This window comes from Canis aureus, chromosome 14 (genome assembly GCF_053574225.1).
Source record: "Canis aureus isolate CA01 chromosome 14, VMU_Caureus_v.1.0, whole genome shotgun sequence".
In the NCBI taxonomy this organism is placed as follows: domain Eukaryota; kingdom Metazoa; phylum Chordata; class Mammalia; order Carnivora; family Canidae; genus Canis; species Canis aureus.
Window position 1 is genome coordinate 65,732,700 of NC_135624.1, and position 23,180 is coordinate 65,755,879.

The 23,180-nt window shown below is 37.7% G+C and overlaps 1 protein-coding gene across 1 annotated transcript; it reads left to right on the plus strand.

The window, feature by feature from the left end:
- The first annotated feature begins 135 nt into the window (after window positions 1–135).
- AFM (afamin) lies at window positions 136–23,180 on the plus strand. Its single transcript, XM_077848335.1, has 15 exons — window positions 136–322; window positions 4,084–4,132; window positions 4,441–4,573; window positions 5,277–5,488; window positions 6,476–6,608; window positions 7,414–7,511; window positions 8,301–8,430; window positions 11,131–11,345; window positions 14,861–14,993; window positions 17,577–17,674; window positions 18,835–18,967; window positions 19,743–19,966; window positions 20,804–20,936; window positions 22,148–22,209; window positions 23,023–23,180. The coding sequence occupies exons 1-14, from the start codon at window positions 235–237 to the stop codon at window positions 22,181–22,183; spliced, it is 1,815 nt and encodes a 604-aa protein (XP_077704461.1). The 5' UTR covers window positions 136–234; the 3' UTR covers window positions 22,184–22,209; window positions 23,023–23,180.

The window sequence follows — 23,180 nt, forward strand, 5'->3', positions numbered from 1 at the left end:
TTTTTTTTCTAACTCAATAGATTTTTCCAGTAAAACACAGAGATAATTTTTTCCTAGTTAATAATTAGCAAAAAAATCTGCAGTGTGATCAAATAAAAATCAAACGTGAGGTATATGAGAAATAGGTTAGACAGGTTACTTTTTTACTAATAGTGTCAAAGAATAATATAAAAACTTGATCTTTCTCAGTTACATTACTTTCTTTTGTGAATGTGATTTCTTAAAAAAAAAAAAATGAAACAGTTGAAACTTACAGGTTTTGTTATTTTCCTGTTCTTTGTGCCTGAATCTCTAACACTGCCCACACAGCCTCAAGACTTAGGTAAGAAATTTACTTGTATAATAGGTAAGGAATGACTATGTTGGGATAATTTCTAATTTTTTAATCTTGTTTTAATTCCATTTAATTTTTCACTCCCCCCCCCCCCCATGAGTTTAAATATACTGGTCACATATGCTGAACTAACCTTCCCAGATTTTGTTTTGTGGTCATGTTACCCAATCTATAGACAGAGATAGTAGTTATAACACCCAGCAAATGATCACCAGCTTAATGGCAATTTAGAAAGTGTTGTTGCAATATATAATTTGGATTTGAAAATATTAGCATTTCTTGCAAATGTATGTGGTGTATGGTAACAGGGGAATATTAAATGTGAGATGGGATTTTTCTATAATCTTTGGTTGTCTAAAGTATCTCCCAACTAGGTGACAAACATCTTTAGTGTACGCAGGTCCCGGCTTCTTCCAACCGGACAGTTTATAAATAAATGTCCTCAAGTTTGTACACACTTGTGAATCTGGCCAAGGCAGTGTCATCCTGGGGGAAAGGGTGACATACATTTTTAATTCCCAAAGGGGGAACATTTTGAATTTCGTCTGTCTAGAAGAGATGATGTCTTTTTGTAATTGCTCTGGCATGGATGAAGGACTTTTTTGTAACTTGTGCAAAAGTGCCATGAGCATTGCAGCGGCCCTGAAGATGTGGATTGTGTCGGACTTAATTTCATACTCCCCACAGTGCCTGCTAGTGAGACCAGTCACCGGGCTTAAAGAATGGTCATTTCTGAGTTCTTCTCCTTTGCCCTTTGTAGTGACTTCTTCAAAAATCCTGTTGATTTTTGTCTCTTCAATATATTTTGCATCTGTGCTTTGCATTCCCAGTACTTCTAAAAAAATTCATGCCTTGCTGATTTCTTAATAGAACGATTGCAAAGGTCTCCTAATGGGCTTCTTGCTTTTTTTCTATTCATCCATTCATTCTCCCACCTATCTATTTGGCAAATAGTTATTGTCACTTTCTCTTTGTCAGGCTCTGTGTCTATTTCTAATCCCTGCATATTAGATATACCACTACCTGGCTGGTATTTTGTAGCAGATAAAATGATCATATTATGTGATACCTCATTGTGGTTTTGATTTGTGTTTCCCTGATGATTAGTGATGTTGAGCATCTTTTCATATATCTGTTTACCATATGTATGTCTTCTTTGGAAAAAATATCTATTCAGATCCTCTGTCCATTTTTTACTTGGATTGCTTGGGGTTTTTTGTTTTTTGTTTGTGTGTGTGGTTTTTTGTTTGTTTTGTTTTTGTATTGAGTTGTTTAAGCTCTTTATTTATTTTGGATATTAACTCCTTAATATCATTTGCAAATATCTTCTCCCATTCAGTAGGTTGCCTTTTAATCTTGTTGATGGTTTACTTCTCTGTGTAAAAGCTTTTTATTTTGACATAGTCTCAATAATTTATTTTTGCTTTTGCTTCCCTTGCCTCAGGAGACACACCTAGAAAAATGCTTCTAAGCCTGATGTCAAAAAGATTATTGCCTGTGTTTTGTCCTAGAGGTTTTATAGTTGCAGGTCTCACCTTTAGGTCTTTAATACATTTGAGTTTATTTTTGTGTATGGTGTTAGAAAATGGTCCAGTTTCATTTTCTTGCATGTAGCTGTCCAGTTTTTCCAGCGCCATTTATTGAAGAGATTATCTTTTCCGTATTGTATATTCTTACCTTCTTTGTCACATATTATATGTGACCATAGAAATGTGAGTTTATTTTTGGGTTTTCTATTCTGTTCCATTGATCTGTAGGTCTATTTTTGTGCCAGTATCATACTATTTTGATTTATAACTCTGTAATATATCTTGAATTCTGGATTGTGATACTTCCAGTTTTCTTCTTTCTCAAGATTGCTTTGGTGATTCAGAGTCATTTGTGGTTCATATAAGTTAGATAAGAAATGACAAGCATTGGTGAGGATGTGGAGAAAAATGAACACCTGTACACTACTGATGGGAATGTAAATTGGTGCAGCCTTGTGAAAAGCAGTATGGAGATTCCTTGAAAAATTAAAAATACCTTATGATCCAGTAATGCCGCTACTGAGGATTTACCCAAAGAAAATGAAAACACTAATTTGAAGATATATATATATATATCCCTATGTTTATTGCAGCATTATTTGCAATAGCCAAGATAAGAAGCAACCCAAATATCCCTCAAAAGATGAATGGAAAAATAAGATATGGTGTATATATATAATGGAATATTACTCAGCCATAAAAAAGAATGAGATTTTGCCATTTGTTACAACATGGGTGGAACTTTAGGGTATTATCCTATGTGAAGTTAGTCAGACTGAGAAAGACAAATACCATGTCATTTCACTTATATGTGGAATCTAAAATACAAAACAAACAAAAAGCCCAGACTCAAATACAGAGAACAAACTGGTGGTTGCCAAAAGGAAGGTGGGTAAAGGAATGGGTGAAATAAATGGGAGTAAGAGATATAAACTTCCAGTTATAAAATAAGAAGTCATGGAGATGAAAATCACAGCATAGGGAATATAGTCAATAATATTGTAATGTTATATGAATGGCAGATAGTGACTATATTTATTGTGGTGAGCATTAAATAATATATAGAATTATCAAAGCAATATGCTGTACATCTGAAACTAATATAACACTGTATGTTAATTATACTTCCATTTAAAAAATAATCATATTTCTATCCTATATAAATATTTCCAATGGGTCTTTATGGCTTCTAATTGAAGCCCAAACTCTTAGGCTTTATATGCAAGACCTCTATAATATGAATCCAAGTGTCCATTCTTTATGACCCACGCTCTCATGAAAGGAGATTAATTGACTTTCTTCAAATACATCCCAAGATTTCTTACCTTTGTGATTTCACTTACAATATTCTTGCCACATAGAGAGATGAGCCTCCTGATTTCTCTGCTAGCTGATATCTTGTACATTTTTTTTTCAGACTCAATTCATATGCCACTCTCGCTATCATCCTTTTCTGATTTTCTCACCCAGGGATCATGAAGCATTCCTGTCATATACTTACTTACATTACTTTAGGATGTCACGATACATTCTAAATTGGATTATAGTCATATTTATAAGTTACTTGCACTATGAGAGTACCTAGAAACCTGAGGTCCAGGGGAGATGTCTTCATTATCACTGATTGCCTTTTATTCTCCAGCACAATACCTTGCAAAAGTAAGGACTCCATAAAAGTAGTCTATACAGACAAATATAAGTGTGCTGTGATTAAGATATACTATTTGGGAGGGAATCAATGATTTTAGACTAGTCCAAAGTCCATCTAAATATCTGTGTCTGGCTAGCATTATAAATGATACCAGCTACTAGCACACTATGGCCTATCTTGTTGGGCCCTGTAGTAGCATTACATCATATATCAGTTAACTTTCATATTATTTTTCTAGTAATACCTGATAAATACTTAGCATGGAAATGGTGCTTGATTTGACATTTGTGACTAAGAAGCCATCAATGGCAAATCTAAAGTCTGGTCAATTTGAAATTAATTTAAGTCAATTCAACTTAATGAATTTCTCTTGAGTACATTGTAAGCTATGATTAAGATCTCAAATTTGGTTCATATGACTTTTCTCCTTCTTGTTAAGTATGCCAAATTATTTTCTATAATTAGTTTTCTATTTTACACTTGTAAATGTAGATGTCACATATAGTTATTTTGTGGGAAAATGTTAAAATACTGAGATACATACTAACTTAAACATCGTTGCTTTTCAGATGATGTCATTTTCACGCAGAAATTTATAGAAGAGAATGTTGGATATATGTGAGTTTCTCTAAACTATTTTTGATGATAATGGTGTTTACATGAGCTTATTTGATATATTCCAGAAATGTTAATGCTTCTCAAAAGTAATTCAATTAAATGGAAGCTATATTTAAAAAGTAAATACAGCATTACTCATAAAATTCAGATGAGACAGCTGAATTGCCAAGAAATTGCAAAATGTATAGCCCTCACACTTTGATAACTTCCTGAGACTGGTCAGCAAGTGAATGTTTCTATGAGTTTTTGTTGGACAGAAGTGGAAATTCCACAGGTGATCATGGTGTACTCTGTGTGGACTGTTGCAGCACTATCATCGTATTTGCTCAATATGTTCAGGAGGCCTCCTTTGAAGAAGTAGAAATGTTGGTAAAAGCCATGACAGAATATAGAGATAAATGCTTGGTTGACATGACACTCCCAGTGTGTTCAAAATTAGCTGTAAGTAAATTGTTTGCGTTTCTTAAACAAATAAGCATATTTGTTAAACAGAGAATTTTTGGCTTGAAATATAAAAAAAGGAGATGTTCTATGCTCCCTCATTTTTAATTTTGCCTGAATTTGGAATTTAGGATAAGGTCCTCTCCTTGGATACATGCAATTCTGTATTCTGTTGCCCCAGAGGAATTGGCTATGAGATTATGGTCCATGCCATATGCATACAGGCAGGGACGTAGCAGATAGTCTGACAACGTGCACAGAAGGACAGAGGTACCATCCTTAGCTGCTTTCTCAATATATACTCTATTTTCACACAGCTTTTTCTTAGCCTCTGCCAAATAGCGTCACCATCTGCATTTCTTGAAGGCTACTACTAAACATTACTGCTAATACTTTATCAACACATTCACACTCTGACCCTATCACCTTGAGAGAAAAGGATAAAAGCTGTTATATTAGGGAAATGTAAGTAGCAAAGGAGTAAGAGGTTAAAGGGCCCCAGGATAGAGTAGAAAACATTTTCCAAAGTGTGGGATGGTTGTCACAGGTGTGGGTACCAATGCTTTGTTGACAATACTGGGAAAATTAGAATCTCTTTCCCAAAGGGGGACACTCATCACTCGTTGTGTTCATTGTGTCATCTCAGAAGGTTGTAAAACTTTACAACGAATAAAAGATGTCTTTTACTTTTCTTGTTGTCCAGAATGATGTTCTACTGGAAAATATATGTGCTCTGGAGGGACTGCCACAAAAGCATAATTTTTCACACTGCTGCAGTAAGGTTGACTTGGAAAGAAAACTTTGCTTCTTCCATAATAAGAAAGCTGATGCCGGATTTCTGCCTCCTCTTCCTACCCTGGATCCTGAAGAGAAATGCCAGACTTATAAAAGTAACAGAGAATCCTTTCTAAACAAGTAAGTTTTCTTTTAGTGGAAGAATTATCTAATTGAAGAATTATTCTTAGCCTGAGTCCAAAATCTAATCCAAAGGAACATAGCTGGTTTCATTGATGGATTAATTCATGTAATGTGTATTGTGAGTCACATTCTGTGCTCAGCATTGAGGATGAACAAGGTATGAAATCGACTTTCAAGATCCTCTTGATAAAGATACATATTTATTTTCTAACGTAGAAGGCCCTAACGGTGCCAAATGGTTACTGGAGGAAATAATCTAGTTTTCCCAAAGGGAAGGTGCAGCTCTTTCTTTTTTTAAAGACTTTATTTATTTATTTGAGTGAGAGAGGGAGGAGCAGACTCTGTGCTGAACAGGGAGCCTGATGATGTGGGGCTCAATCCCAGAACCCTGAGATCATGACCTGTGCCAAGAGCAGATGCTTAACCGACTGAGCCACCCAGGTGCCCTAGGAACGTGCAGCTTTTACTGAGGGTAAACATTAAATCAATGGATGTTTACCAAAAATCTGTTTTCAGAAAAAAAAAAAAATCTGTTTTCAGTAGTGCAGTAATTGCAGAAGCACAGACTTTTTCTGGAAAGCTGGTGTGCTCATTGAAACTTAAATTACAAGTGTATTTGAATGAAAGCAAATAAAATCCTGGAATCTCAGTTGGAGTGTGCATTGGTAGCTCTTCCTTTCATGTGGAAGGGATAGCTGCTGACCACTGGAGCAGCCATAGTTCAGTGTTCAGGATGAAAACTGTCATCTTCACTCTGATTTGGGAGTTGGCAAGTTAATTGATAAAACTCTATTAGAGAGTAGATAATGTTGCCTTATTTTGAAGGCTTCCATAATGGAAAGTCTTTCCTCTGAGTTTTACAACTTGATCTTCTTGTCTTTTCCTATCTTTCCTTTCCCTGTCTTCTCACCCTTTGTCTACCATTTTCTTCCTTTCTTTCCTGTTTTTACCCTTTTCCCCTCTTCTGTCCTTTTTCTTTTATAGTTATATCTATGAAGTTTCCAGAAGGAACCCCTTTGTTTTTGCCCCTACACTTCTGACTGTTGCTGCTCGTTTTGAGGAGATGACTAAAACATGTTGTGAAGAACAAGACAAAGCTAACTGCTTTAGAACAAAGGTGAGTATTGCATTTATTTCATTAAAATGATAAGGGATCACCCCAAACTGCAGATCCTTACTTAAAGTTAAATTATAGCAAAGGGTTGTTTACCATTTAGTAGTCCTTTTCTTGCCACTTTCACTGGTTTTTTCGATCCTTTGTCCACCTGCTGCTGATTAAATTTCTTACTACCTGAGACCCTTGAAAGACAATTGCCTATTTCCAGGGTCTTTCTTCTAGCATTGTCTTCCTTGGAACTTGGAAGAAAGCCCTAGTGAGTGAATATCTAGGGTAAAGATGGCATTTTACCTTTTATTCTGGGGGAAGCCCTCTTTTGGCTACCCATAAAATTTAATCCTCATCTTTCCACCAAGCATGATTCAGTCATCAGGAAGACTGGCCTAACTTCTATAATGTGCCACAAATGCATATTTCTTTTCTTTAAAAGATTTTATTTATTTATTCATAACACACACACACACACACACACACACACATACACACACACAGAAAGAGAGAGAGAGAGAGAGAGAGGCAGAGACACAGGCAGAAGGAGAAGCAGGCCCCACGCAGGGAGCCTGAGGCGGGACTCCATCCAGGGACTCCAGATTCACGCCCTGAGCCCAAGGCAGACACTCAACCGCTGAGCCACCCAGGCGTCCCGCATATTTCTTTTGATATATAAACTTATTAGGATAAAAAAAACGAAAAGACCTTCTGTTTCTGAGCAAATTTTGGAAAACTTGGTTGATACATAGTTATGAAATAAGAGAATAGTGACATTTTGCTCTTGCTTCAATAGAATTTTCTTTTTCTCCTTCAGGCAGAACTTGTCATACAGTATTTAAAAGCATCATCTTCTTTTCAAAAAAACGTCTGTGGGGCACTTATGAAATTTGGCCTGCAAGTCTTAGAATCCATGTGAGTTTCAAATATATGTCTTGTCTTTGCTTATATTTTCTCTTCTGTGTCCTGTTTTTGTTAACTTGTTGATGACTTTTTATTTTGACTTTTCTTCAGAGGTGTTGAGATGATTCTCAGTCCACTCGGGTAGCTCAGAACCGGGACATTAGGTCAGATAAGAGAAGAGCTGGGAGAGGGAGAGACCCTAGAGAGAAAGAAGGTTACTTCTGAGCTACTCTTTGGTTAGTTGGGAATCTGAATTGGTCTGAGAGTTCTCAGCTAGGCTTTATTATTTTTATTTTTTTTCAGCTAGGCTTAAAATGGGATGTATCCATCCATCTTTGAATTTAGTGACCAGGAAACAACTTTATAAGGATAAATTTCATCTCCAGTGCTCACCCTGACCAATTAGTAATGGTGCTATTGCATGTCTTGAGAAAAATTCCAAAATCTCAAACAGATCAGCAGGAAAGAGTTCTGGGATGGATTATCTATACCTGCTATGAGCTCAAAACAGGAAGCTGTGGTCCTGACAAAACGTGTTTTGCTATAAAAATTATGGAAGGGACCATATATCTCAGCCCTTCTTATCCTGTTCCTGGTCTAGGACTCAAAATATCAGCCTAGGAGTTTCTGAGTGACCCTGCAGGCTGTGCCACATATAAACAGCCGTTTGGTAAAGATATCTGTGAATAAAACGAGGGTACCAATTCTTATTGCAGCTACTTAAACTGTATCAGCAAAGAATTCCCTCTTGTCTTACTTGCTATCCAAATTGTTTTAGTGCTTTATCAATTCTTTTTCCAGAAATGTTGCTATACTTAGTCAAAAATTTCCCAAGATTGAATTTAAGGAACTTACCTCCCTCCTAGAAGATGTTTCTTCCAAGTACAATGGATGCTGTGAAGGGGATGCTGTGCAGTGCATCCGTGACAGGGTAAATATTCTCTAAAACAAGTGAAAATAGTGATTTGGGGCAGCCATTTTTTTATCCTGAAGTTGCCCTGATATGTGACTACTTTACCACATGAAATAAGAATGTTAATAAGGGGGGGGGTGGGTGGTTCGGTCAGCTAAACTGCCTCCTTGGTTTTAGTTCAGATTATGATCTCAGGGTTGAGGGATCCAGGCCTGAGTTGGGTTTTGTGCTCAGCAGGGAGTCAGCTTGAGGATTCTCTCTCTCTCTCTCCCTCTTTCTGCCCCTCTCTCTGCTCTCTCTCTCTAAAATAAATAAATAAATAAATAAATAAATAAATAAATAAATAAATAAAAATAAATATTTTAAAATGGTAATAAAAAGTCAAATAATGACATAAAATAAAAAATATTAACAAATAAGCTCAAATAAAACTTTGGGGTTTTTTATACACGAGATTGTTGTTAGATTACTCAACAGATTCTATTTCATATGGTAAATGTCCTTGACCTAAAATTTTAAGGATTTAGAATTTGTGGACATTCATTTAAAGCAGATTGAAGTTTTCTTTAATATTGCACATCTTCTTTTACAGGTATTAAAAATTAAATAGTCAAGCTCAGAGAATGATTTTTACCACTGTAAAGTAGTTCTTGTCAAATAAGTGATGTTAAAGTAACTCCTATGTTATTCTTTAAAGTGACTTTCTAAGGGTATATGCTGTTAAATATATTGTTGATGGTTTAAGTTGTTAATGCATACAAAAGGAACACAATTTCATTAAAAATATCTCACCTTCCGAGGTGCCTGGGTGGCTCAGTCCGTTAACTGTTCAACTCTTTTTGTTGTTGTTGTTTGAAAACTTATTTTTATTTATTTATGATAGACATAGAGAGAGAGAGAGGCAGAGACACAGGCAGAGGGAGAAGCAGGCTCCATGCAGGGAGCCCAACGTGGGACTTAATCCCGGGTCTCCAGGATCGCGCCCTGGGCCAAAGGCAGGCACCAAACCGCAGAGCCACCCAGGGATCCCCCTGTTCAACTCTTGATGTCAGCTCAGATCATGATCTCAGAGTCCTGGAATCAAGCACCGCCTCAGGCTTCCCACTTAGTAGGGAGTGTCCTTGTCTCTCTCTCCCTTGGCTCCTGCTCTCTTTCTCTCTTTAAAAAAAAAAAAAAATCTTAAAAAAAAAAAAAAAAGAAAATATACCCTACTTTCTTAGTTGAAATGAGGGTTTTTCTTAGCGACCTTTAATTAGTTTTACTATTTTAAGTTCACAGTGAAACTGTATGTTAATTAATTAATTTGAATCTTACAATATGAAGATACATATATTTTATTTCAAGCAGTAGACAACAGAATTATTATTATTTTGTGCTTAATCAGACTCCAATTAAAAGCAATCTCACATGCTATTTTTTATTGTTTGATTATGGAAATGTGGGTTTATAATATTAACTGTTATATACTGAAATAGAATATAACTGAAGATTTTTTTGGTGAAGTTTGTAGCTGAAGCTAAGAGATCATATTATGTCCTTAATATGTCTTCTTTTAATGCCTTCATGGAGAAATAAGGGAAGTTAGACTGCAGTTTGTTCAAAACAGAAGTGAATCCCAGACGTTAAAGAGATGTGCTGCCAGAACAGTGATGGCTTTCAGTAAAGTGTGTATATATTTGCAAGGACTGGCTTCCTGGTTCTATATGGCTTGTTGGAAACATGGTGCCAACAACCCCAACCCCGGTTTGTTTTTTTGTTTTGTTGTTTTTTTTTACTTCAACCCAGAGAGCTTTATCCCATTCTCTGCCTTCAGTGTTCACCAGAGGAGGAGGAAGAACAGCTTGGGCAAAGTCAGAGGGGCCTGGAATAGCTTGATATTTTCTGGAACTCAGCAGAGTACACGTGAAAGTGGAACAGAAAGGAGGGAGAATGTGCAGACTCATATCGGAAAGTCTGGAGGAGAGATTAGGGGCCAGATCAACTTATTAAAAAGTATCCAACTAACGTGTAAATAAGGAAACTTCACCTTCTCCCTTATTCCCACAATTTTTTTTTATTCCCACAATTTCATGGGGTGAGAATTGAGATGAAGTGTAGAGAGCGGGTACAGTAAGGGTTTTTGTTTTGTATATTATTTGACAATTTGAACAGCTTCAAATGAACAGTAACCATAGGAAACTCATAACAATGAGTAGGATAGCTTTTTTTTGTTTGAGAAGTCTTCATCTGGAAGTTGCCATAGTAGTTCATTTGTTTATCATTTTTTCATTCACTCATCAAATACTTACTGAGTTTCTGCTGTGTGCTTGGCATAGTTTCAGGACATGAGAGAAGACGTCTAGGATTCTAGATATTCTAGTCACATGTCTTGGGTGGCCTTCATTGAAGGAGCATGAAACAACATTTAGAATTTAAAATTACAATATATCAGAGAAGTATTTTAAAAATTAATATTTTACAATAAAATGTGAATTTATAAGTATCTATTTTTGTAATTATATCATTTTAAATCCCCAGAAATAAAACCTGCATTCATGTGAAAAATTCATGTGTATTACATTAATACAAAATTTAAATACTATGATCAAATCATCTGATGAGGCAATTCTAGATGTGAGGAGCATGGTGGGCTTTGCATGCAACCATTTATCATGTAGGAAAATCCAGCCCTGAAGAAATGAGGAAACTAAAGTAATTTTTCATTCTTCTGTCATACAGAGCAAGGTTATGAACCATATTTGTTCCAAACAAGATTCCATCTCCAGCAAAATCAGAGAGTGCTGTGAAAAGAAAATGCCAGAGCGTGGCGAGTGCATCATTTCCTCAAATAAAGATGATAGACCAAAGGACTTAGGTCTAAGAGAAGCAAAATTTACTGAAAGCGAAAATGTGTGTGAAGAACGAGATGCTAATCAAACGATCTTCATGGCTGAGTAACATAAGTCTATACTGAAATTTATAAGGCAAACAGAAACTTATGATTTGATCTATTTTGGCTAATTTGGGTGAAAGGAATGGGAACCATTTAAATCATTGGGTATCACATAATTTTAAAAAATCACAGCAACAGATAATGGCATTTTCACGTGATTTTAAGAAGATGCAACTGTGTTATTTAGGGACGGCTAACATTTATTGAGTACTTGATATGTGCCAGACAATGGGCTCAATACTTAATGTGAATGATCTGTTTTAATTCTCACAACAGGCATGTGAAACCAGTATGATTTCCCCCATTTTTTCAGATGAGTAAACAAAGGTACAGAGCAGCTAAATAACTTGTTGAAGGTTCACAGCTAAAAGCTGGCAGAGTAAGGATTTGACCAGAAGAAGTCTGGCCTAGGAAGTTGCAAGCTGAATTGCCATGCTCTGCCACTCCGCAGTCGTTCAAGGAAAACTAGTGGACTTGGAGCTAAAGAGACCAGATTTGAGTCTTGGTTGCATCACTTGAACAAGTTAGCCTCTCTCTGTTTTACATCATCATACATAAAATTCATATGAGAATATTCATTCATTCCCACTTTATTGGTAATGAAATATAATCCAGGCATTATACATTAGACATGGCCTTTATCCTCAGTAAGCTTTCATCAACAAGGGAATGTGATGTGGGAAGAGACAGACTTGAGAAATAAATGAGTGCGAGACACGTTCTTTTATTTCTGATGGCACTATGTAATCTCTAATGGAAAGACAGAGGAGGAAGTGGTCAAGTATACCTGGGAAACCTGGAAAGGCTTGATAGGGAAGAGGTGCTCAAAGCCATTTTGGTTATCCAGACAGAAGAGACAGATCATGGATAGAAGTATAAAACCACTGGATGTACTTGTGGCTTCGTATAGGGTATTTGCAGTGACAGAGGAAGGTAGTGAGAAGTCTATGTGGTCAGATCACACCGCAGGCTAAGTAATGAGAAGCCACTGAAGGGCTTTCCCTGAAGAATAAGGAAGGACAAAATCACTTTTGTTTTTTAGAAACTTCATCTGGAATGAATCCCAGTTTGGGGCTTAGGTGGTTGGGTAAGTAGTTTTCAGATTCAATGAGATGGGAAGTATGGGTCGAAGGTTTTGTGGGAAAGAGAATATGTTTGAATCTGACCACGCTGATTTTGAGATACTCATGAACTAACCAATTGGGAAGTCACAAGACAATTCTTTTTACTTGAGTATAGTTGACACACAATGTTCATTAGTTTCAGGTGCACAGCATAACGGTTTGACAAGTTCATGCATTATAATAGGTTCACCACCAAGTGTAGCTACCATCTGGTCCCAGGATCACTATCACAATACCATTCACTGGATTCCCTATTGTGTGCCTTTTATTCTTGTGACTTATTCATTCCATAACTGGAAGCCTGTATCTCCCACTCCCTTTCACTTGCTTTGCCCATCCTCCCTCCCCCCACTCTGGCAGCCATCAGTTGGTTCTGTGTCTTTATAGGCTAATTCTGCTCTTTGTTTATTCATCTGTTTGTAGTTTTTTTGTTTTGGGTCTTTTTTTTTTTTTTTTAAGATTCTACTTATAGTGGAATCATATGGTATTTGTCTTTCTCAGACCGACTTATTTCATTTGGCATGATGCCCTCCAGGTCCAACAAGGTGGTATCAAATACCACGAGACAGTTTTATATGTGAACCTGGGGCTCTGGAAGACACAGGTTATTGAAAACTTACCAAATTTTAAGTGCTTCTCATCCACTAACCAGTTTTAACTTTCAAAACAACTCTCTCAGGTTAGAATACTTTTAATATCCTCATTTTACAGGTGAGGAGACTGAAGCACAGAGGTTAAGTAATTTGTTCCCAAGTCGCACAGATAATATGTGGTGGAGCCAGGAATCAAACGTGAGCAGTCTGGCTGCAGACTCTTGTTCTTGTAACCGTTGTGCTCTTTTGCTTCTCATGAGTTGTGGGCATTAACTCAGATTAAGCTTAACAAAGTGTTAGAGGTAGTGTGTTTCCCTCGTACCTAGCACATGTGCTCACCAAATGGAAGCAATTTATCAGCGTCATCATCATCATCACCATCTTATTACAACATAGTGTTTAAGGAGAAATCACAGAGCAACAGTGAGCACGCTAAGCCAGAAAGGGATGTTTAAGATTCAGTCTTTCTGGGTGTAAACATTTGACATAAGACCTCAATGGATCTTCCAGGCTAGGGGAGGCTTCTAGGAATTTTTTTGTTTACAGCCTTTCGATGGTGTTTTTTTTTTTTTTTTGGTGTGATTTTATTACTGTAGAAAGTCCATGGCTTTCATTAGATATTAAGAAGAGTCCTTGATTCTCTGAAGGGTAAACACTGCTGCTTTAGGGTCTAAGGATATATCCCAACAATAATATTGAGAAAGCAGGTGGAGAAGCAGAAGAGATGATGTCAGAAAAAATAAGGTTAATCAGGAGAATCGAAGGCTGCAAAACAAAAAGGGATGTAGAGTTCCCTGAAATTGAGGAACTTTTGTGAGGTATTGCTCTCACCAAACATAGAAGGCCATCTTAACTTATTTTGAATGGAATAGATAAGATTCTTTTTTACGAAGAAGATTGTAAAGAGCACAGCTGAGGTGCTTAGAGGAGACACCCCTCTCCTGCAAGGAGAGTCAACTTGGCTTAGAAAAGAATGAAGTAGGCATCCCAGGAGACTCAGGCTCACAGGTTACGTTTCCATTAACAGCAAGGTGCTTACCTGGTCTGGGACTTCCTTTTCTCAGCTGTAAAATAGTACTGATCTTGAGGACTAAGTGAAGTTAAATAAGAAAAGTGTTTCCAGAGGCTCGGAAGTATTTCTGTATCTCTTATGCCCGGAGCTTGATCCAGTGCTAGCACCTACTAAGGGCTTAATAAGTGTTAGCCTCTTTCCTTTCGCTTTGCCATTTCTGCCCCACATCACACTGCCTGGACCCTTGGAGGCTCTCACTGGGGCCATGGAAACCCCTGTCAGTGACTTAGAGCTCCAGGGTTACTCCCATATTTGACAAGTGATGGGATGAAGTCATGGGCACAGCTGCTTCCCAATCTCTCACCAAGGTGGCCCTGGAGTGGGGAGGAAGCCATACTTCCACCATCTCAAGTGGGACGTCTGAATGCAGTTTCCAACAGAATTAGACTCAATATGTATTTTCTAAATGATTGATGGCATGATGCACCATTTCTGATGTTTTACGCATCAAATCCCCTAATAATGAACTCAGAATAACCCTAATCATTCTGTCCTCTCAAGTAAAAGCACTGTTAGCTTAAAATATACCGTGGAAGAGAACCTTTGCAAAATGATGTCCTGTAGTCACAGTAGCCCCTGAAATCACTCCCTGAGCAAACCGGAGGAAGGAGTTAGCATTTGAAAGCAGAGTCAGTATCACAACCCCTGATTACTTTAAAAGGTTGCAGGATTTAATATTTTGTTCTTTCCCTAAGGTCTAACGTATGAAACATTTTACACATCACAGGTTTCTTTATGAACACGCAAGGAGACATCCAGAGCTGTCTACGCCGGAGCTTTTAAGAATTGCCGGGGTGTATGAGGAGCTTCTGAAAGAGTGTTGCCATACAGAAAACCCTCCCGACTGTTACCGCCGTGCGGTAGGTTCCACCGTTCTGGGCTCACAGAACTAAAAACACAGCCACACAACAAACACTTCAAAATTGGTATCAAAGCTTTACTACAGTTTAGGGAGTAGAAAATGTGATTGACCCATCTGAGTCTACTTTAAATACAGTGGGGCTGATTCTTGGGCAGATTGAAATGATGTTAGGTTTCTGCACACTGTCCTGCACTACTAATGCTGTGTGTCGATGCAAAAAACCCTCTTCCCATTCAATATTTCACATTTAGAGCTAGATTCGTGTACTCGGCATTTTATTGAGCCATATTGGATTTTCTATGATTATAAAGTAATAAATGATTATCAAAGCTGATTAGGAAAGTGCCAAAAAAGTTGCAAAGATAAAAATAAAAGCTCTGATACTGTCACTGAGAAATAGCTATAATTAAGATTGTCTTGCATCTTTTCTAGGCATATATGCACATGTGTGTGTGCCTAACAATAAGATTAGAATAACAATCTCTTAAGAAATTTTGGGATCTAGTTTTTAAATTTATTTATTTATTTATTTATTTATTTATTTATTTATTTACAGCAGGGGGAGGGGCAGAGGGAGAAGGAGAGAGACAATCCTCAAGCAGACACTTCGCTGAGCTGGGAGTCTGATGCCGGGCTCAATCCCAGGCCTCTGAGATCATGACCTGAACTGAAATCCAGAGTTGACTGCCTAACTGATTGAACCACATAGGTGCCTCTGGATCTATTTTTTTAGTTACTATCATAGAGAACTTTTTATGTCATTAAACAGACTTCAAAATGTACTTTATTTTATTTTTTAAGATTTTATTTATTTATTTATGAGAGCCACAGAGAGAGAGAGAGGCAGAGACACAGGCAGAGGGAGAAACAGGCTCCATGCTGAGAGCCTGATGTGGGACTCGATCCCAGGACCCCAGGATCACGCCCTGGACTGAAGGTGGCACTAAACCGCTGAGCCACCCAGGCTGCCCTTGTACTTTATTTTAAATGATCAAATCTCATCATGATTTATTTAAATGTTCTACTGTGTGTTGGACATTGTGAACATTTAGTTAGGTTTTTAATTTTATAAGTGACCCTAAGTGAATATCTCATTCCATTCATCTCTATTAATATTTATGATTATTTTCCTAAGATTGACTTTAATAATTTCCCAGGGAAATTATTAGGTCAAAGCATATAGACTTAAAAAAAAAAAAAACAGCACTTGATACAAATGCCCAAGTTACTTTTTAGAAAGTTTTATTTGCATACAGTCCAACAACAGTGCTTGAAAATACATCAGGGGCACCTGGGTGGCTCAGTTTGTTAAGCGTCTGCCTTCAGCTCAGGCCATGATCTCAGGGTCCTCAGATCCAGCCCCACATTGGGCTTCCTGCTCAGCAGCAAGTCTGCTTCTCCCTCTCCCCCCGCTCCATTTGTACGCTTGTACGTGCTCTCTTTCTCTCATAAATAAAATCTTAAAAAAAAAAAGAAAAAGAAAATACTTCACCTCTGCCTTCACCACCCTAGGAAATTAACTGCTAGATTTATATGTAAAAAATAGTGACTATGTTTTAAGCATTTATTTGATTTTTAAATAAAGTTAGGTTTTTCCCACATGATTTTAGCTAGTGTACTTATAAATTTCTTGTGAACAGGTTGCTCATGCCTGTTATCCATTTTCCTATTGAAATTAGTGTGTTTTAGTATCGATTCATGTGTATTCCTTAAGTATTAGAGAAATTCATTATTTGACATTTTTGTTTTGTTTCTCATTCATTTGATATGTGCTGCTTTTGCTTTATTTAAAAAATTGTATCCACTTGCCATAAAAGCCAGTTTACATTCATCCATATTTGAACAGTGAAGAGGACCTGACTTCCAGTCTAGCTCCACCACTGTCCCTAAAAGGAATCTGTTCCTGACCTTTAAATGAATCACTAACGTGTTAGAAAATTCGTTTTTCATGTGGAGGCACAGTTTGCCTCACAGCATCCGTCCACTGGTGTGTACTTTTTCTCTCTGGTGGCCACGCAGTAGATCTCCAATTTCATGCTAAAGGAGACAGTTTGTCAAATATTTCAATACAATTATTTGAGTTTTTAAGTTCCAATTCTAACTGATGAAAACGAAGATCTAAAATAAAGATGAATTACTAAATTTATTCTGTAATTAAAAGTGTTCTATAGCAATACTTACTAGCTGGGTCATTCTAGGCAAGTCATCTGACTTCATAAGCCTGATTTCCTTTATGTAAAAATGAAAGACTGTCCTGGCACTTGAAAGTGATTATCAAGTATGATCATTGTCAACATAACATTTGACTTGTACTTCATAAGCTGGAAAGCTCTAAAAAATGTACAAGAGGATGATGAAAAATTTGGATCTTCAAATTTTAGTAAGAGCCACATCTATGTTTAGAGCTGAAAAGATTTAAATTTTTACACACTCATAAAAAATCTACTCTCAATTTAGTAAGCAATATATGTAATGATAGTTTGAAAATACTGTGCAAATAAAACTATTTGACAAGTTGACATGAAGCTTATGATTAAATTTTAGATAAGATGTTCATAACTATGATTGCTCTTATTTTTAGGAATACAAATTCAATGAAACAACGGAGAAAAGCCTCAAGATCGTACAGCGAGAATGTGAACATTTCCAGAATTTGGGGAAAGATGACCTGAAATACTAGTAAGTTGTTTGCACAAGTTGCTTAACACTTGTGACCAGGATAAAATAAAGAGTGCCACAAAGTGTCAAAAATTCAGCTCTGTCCTTCAGTTATGGTAAATCTATAGATTGGGAAAGAATAAAAATACAAAAGTCAAGAATGCACATTAGCCTTGCATATTAATGGAATGCATATTCAGCCTTTAACAGGAATGAGGCTAGAAATGAAAGAAATACAAGATTCTAGGAAATTGATTCTCTAGTGCCTTGGTTTTTACTTGCTTTTCTCAATCCCAAACCAGAATCTCTGGATTCTGCCCCATTTGGAAAGGCTTGGTAGAGAGAAAAATTCAGGTCGTTATAATTTCTCAAGTAAAGATGGTTTGCCCAGAATTTGAACTCACCTTGCCAAGTTCATAGAAATAATTCTGGATTTGTTTAACACTTTGATATTTATTTTCTTTTAGTGCTTTTGTGAGCATTAATGAATAATACAGTTTATTCTGGATTTTCTTAATTAATGACCAGGCTAATATAGTGTGTATTTAAACCAAACATCTTTTTTATTTTATTTTATTTTATTTTATTTTATTTTATTTTATTTTATTTTATTTTATTTTATTTTATTTATTTTTTTTTAATTTATTTTTTTATTGGTGTTCAATTTACTAACATACAGGATAAACCAAACATCTTTGAATCAAAATGCAGTTTGAAAAATATGATTTCACTCTTTCTGTAATCCGGCTGGTAAAACTAAGCCTGTTAAAGATATCAGTTTTCTTTATCTCAGATTATCCTTTTCCAACATGTATCTATTAATTAAATTCTCCCTTTAAAATATTTACTAACTATGCAAGCAATTTCAAGCAGGATTTTACATACCAACTAAGGTATTGCTGCCAGGGAGCTCCTGTACCTGCAGGTAAGACAGGATGAGCAAATCTGAGAATTTCTGAGATTACCATGAAATTAGGAGGAAGCCAAAAATGCAGAATCTAGGAGGCAGGGTATGGGGAAGTAGGGAGTGAGGAAGAGTTCTCTGCCATTTCATGAGAAAGCTGAGGTTCATGTCCTTACTTTGGCCGTTCCTAGCCTTGAAGAGTTAGGGTTTAAAGTAGGTAGACAAGGGAAAGTAGGTATCTGTTTCTGTTTAGAACCAGAGACAAATGTTCTTTCAGCTACATTGTCAAGCTCACAAAGATAGCCCCCCAGCTCTCCACTGAGGAACTGACCTTTCTTGGCAAAGAAATGGTGGCGGCTTTGACCACCTGCTGCACATTGAGTGAAGAGTTTGCCTGCGTTGATAATTTGGTGAGTATGGTCCATGAGCCTAACTATTCCTTAAAAAAAAAAAAAAAAAGACATCTGCCACGCTCATTGATCCATAGCAGTTATGCAGTTAAGTTATACGCCTTTCTTCATTGTTTTCCACACTGTTAAGCAAGGAATGTCAAAATTTGGGGGGGGCGGGGCTCACCACATCACAATCCTAAGAAGCGAAAGGGATTGTCTTATTTTCTTGGGGTTCTCCAAATCATCTTACTTCTATTTTTTAAATTTATTTTATTTTATTTTATTTTATTTTATTTTATTTTATTGAGAGAGAGTGAGAGAAAACAAGAGAGAGCAAGCTGGCGGAGAAGCAGAGGGAGAGGGACAAGGAGACTCCATCCTGAGTGCAGAGCCTGATGCAAGGCTCCATCCCAGTACCTTGAGATCATGCTCTGAGCCAAAGTCAAGAGTCCATCACTCAATGAACTGAGCCACCTAGGCACCCCTCTTACATCTTCTTATTACTTATTTGTTATTTGTAAATTGTTAGGGCAAATGACAGAAATAGCATACTGTTTCAGAATGATTACACTAACAAGAAATTAATATATAGGGATTTGGATTGCAATGGCTTGAAATTTTATTATAATGCAAGTTTCTACTTTGCTTTGGATGTAGTATCACGTTTACAAAAGCATGGGTTTTTCTGAGTACAGTTAACAGTTATCATAGAACAATATGTTTCTCTAGCCATATTTCAAAACCCTATTCAAGTTTTAAAGTCATATCTGAATTCCAACTTTCATTGGCACAGGTGGATTTAGTTCTTGGAGAGTTATGTGGAATAAATGAAAATCGGAACATCAATCCTGATGTGGACCACTGTTGTAAGACCAACTTTGCCTTCAGAAGGCCCTGCTTTGAGGGACTGGAAGCTGATAAAACATATGTGCCTCCATCTACGTCTCAGGATTTATTTACCTTTCACACAGACTTATGTCAGGCTCATAATGAGGAGCTCCAAAGAAAGAAAGACAGGTATAAGCATTCTTTTTCATCCACCTTTCTTTCATCCTGAGGCATGTAATGTATTAATGAGAAGATGTACTGTAATGCATATGTGATTTTGGTGTTATAATCCTCTTCCTTCCCTCAAATTGCCCAATCTCTCCAATCCAGAAAAACACTGGAGGCTATTTATTGCTGTTGTTTTTAAGCCAAAACCTAGATAGTCTCTTCTTTTGCTAGATGTGGAGTGTCTAGTACACTGTGATTTGGAAAAGTGAGTTAGGGCAACCAGCAAAAAGGCTCATAAGTAGGTTCATAATGAACTGGACTTTCTTGAGAGAATGTCATAGATATTTGCTTAATGTTTGAAAACATGAGAGACCTAAAAGGGACAAGAATTTTATTTTCATCTTCTCAATCAGGCAATGTTATAAATGCTAAAGAATAAGCCTTTTTTTTTTTTTTTTTTTTGATTCAGGTAGTGTCTGTATCGAGTAGAGTGGAAATAGCATTCAGCTACTGAGAAAAAAGGAATAGAGGTTGTTTTGAAAATAAATCTTCTAGAAAGATCAAAACTAATCACATAATCTACAATACTGTACATAAGGAACACCTAATATATATCAATATTTTTTACATCATTTTGCTTATAATTATATAACCCTCCAGAGAATGTTACCATGAAATCCAGCCCACAAGTCCAATAGGAAAGCTTTAGGAGACCCCTTCAAAATGGAATATTTTAACTTTTTATAATCACCCAAATCAAGACCCTCAAGACGTGTGATATTGTGACCAGCACTTTGGAGAAGAGGGACTTAAGAAAGAAGTCTTTAATTAATTCTATTTGGTACCTCTGGGTCACAGGTTTCTTGTCAATCTGGTGAAGCGAAAGCCTGAACTTACAGATGAGGAGCTGCGGTCACTGCTTGCAGATTTCTCTAACGTGGTGGGGACGTGCTGCAAAGCCGAGGGGCCGGAAGCCTGCTTTAACGAAGAGGTACTCCTATTTCTCTTCCACTGAAGTTCAGCTGGTATTCCTGGTTACATAAAATACAACTCCCAGTAGGATCCTGCTTCCCCCCTGCGAGGTCTCTGAGGCCTCTGAGAGCACAGCTCCTTCGAGGCTGACATGCAGGTGCTTCTGTGGAAGGCCCTTGGCACCGTCTACCTGGTGACGACATGGTGCGACAGAAGATGTCAGGGGCACCCGGTTCTAATTCCAGTACTTTTGGTCATATACCTTAAACTGACCTGTACTTCACCATCTGTAAATGAGGATGGTGATAATTATCCTCGAGTATTACCACTGGGCCTTACTCTCCATTTTGAATCACTCATTAGCTTAATAAAACGAACAGCCAAACTGATTTGCAAAGGAAATCCTTATCAGCCCTAAAGGGAGGGGAGCAGGAAGGGTATCACGTATCAGTATGTGCGGTCTCCTGGTGGGCGGCTGTCTTACCTTCCAAGGCCTTGTCCCAGCATCCCTCAGGTGAGCAGACAGGTGTGGGAAGTGAGGAGTTTGGGGGTGGGGGGGCGCTGATGAGTGTAGCCAGGGGGACGAGAGGAGCCACACTCCCTGCTTGTTCTCGCTCCAGTGACTGGAGTCTCTCACCGACTTGTGGTGGTCTGGGATTCTCGGGCACCCATGAGTGCCGCCCCGACGGCGGGCTGCTTGGAAGTGCCTCCTCACCGATTCCCAACTTCCTTTCTCACTATTTCTTTCCTAGCGACTCTCACTCCCTCTCAGACTCACAATTTGCACACATGCAAATTCATGCCACTCATATCCTTCCTGCGTGGCCACAGACACGTATACCCACGCACAGCTTTCGTTCTGGCCGAGAGCCCTCTACTTTTTCCAAATGAGTGCTTAATCTGTGAGGAGTTGTGTGCGTGTGTGTGTGTGTGTGTGTGTGTGTTTCAAATTATTGGCTTTTAAAACATATGTTTAATGTAATTAGAGGTTATTAATCAAGATCTAGCATTAACCTGAGTGAGTGTGTACGTTGAGGCCATGGAAAGGAGGGATGAATTCATTGGAAGTTCATAAAAGGGCCTTGAAGAGAGGGTCTTCATTGTCTTCCTGTACAATATAGGACGCCTTATTTTTTCTTTCCAAAATTCAAGGCAACATACTTCTCCAAATTCGAATAATAATGTCTCAATTTTTTCTATGTGTTTTTGTTTCTTTTTTCCCCCTCTCAGGGCCCCAAGGTGGTAGCCAAAAGCCAGGCTGCTTGAGAAGTACAAAGTAAAACCCACCAAAGGTAATACCTGCCCTCTAAGTCAAATGCCAAATGAAAAACCTGTGTGGTCACCTGGGCTTTTCCGTTCTGGTGCTTCCATGTCTATTTCTGGTTCATCCCATGTGCCTGGTGCCTCGTAGGCCCATCTTGGTCTTCTAACATCTTTCTGGGTGTCTACCGCTCTTTGTGGTGTGTTTGCGGTAGCACTTCTCTCACTATTCAAGCAGCTTTGCCGATTAGCCAAAAGGTACCCAGTCCTCTGTCTTTCTGCTACTGAGCTCAGCTGTCTGGACCAGAATGGAGAGGCAACTGTTTCTGCAAATACCGACAGCAAACCTGTCCTAAGAGTCTTGCTGCAGCAGTACTTACATAAATGAAAATCAATACCTTTGTGATTTCACAGTTATATAAAGGATGCACTCTTCTCTTCAGCTTATGTAAGACTCATATACAAACTTTTTCTAAAAATTTATTTATTTATGATAGTCATACAGAGAGAGAGAGAGAGAGAGAGGCAGAGACACAGGAAGAGGGAGAAGCAGGCTCCATGCACCTGGAGCCCGACGTGGGATTCGATCCCGGGTCTCCAGGATCGTGCCCTGGGCCAAAGGCAGGCGCCAAACCGCTGCGCCACCCAGGGATCCCCTCATATACAAACTTTAGGAACAAAATGACGTTCAGTGTCTAGGAAGAGAGGCCACAGAGAGTAGGTTTGAGTCTATGAGAAGCCAGCATCCTTATCACTCACAGTTTTCTATATACAAGACTTCTCATCACCCAAATTACACTATTTCACATTCTTGTGCTGCATAAGACACTATGTTTTTTCCCCAGGTTTTAGGGAACAGAGAGGAACCCTGACTTACCTGCTTCCTGTCTGTCCTGTGGTGGATTTTATTTTCTGAGAAGAACCCAGTGAGAAGATTCTTCTGTAACCTCTATCTGAAATCATGTTCTTGTAGTGAGCAATAAACAATGAAATCATAAAGTTA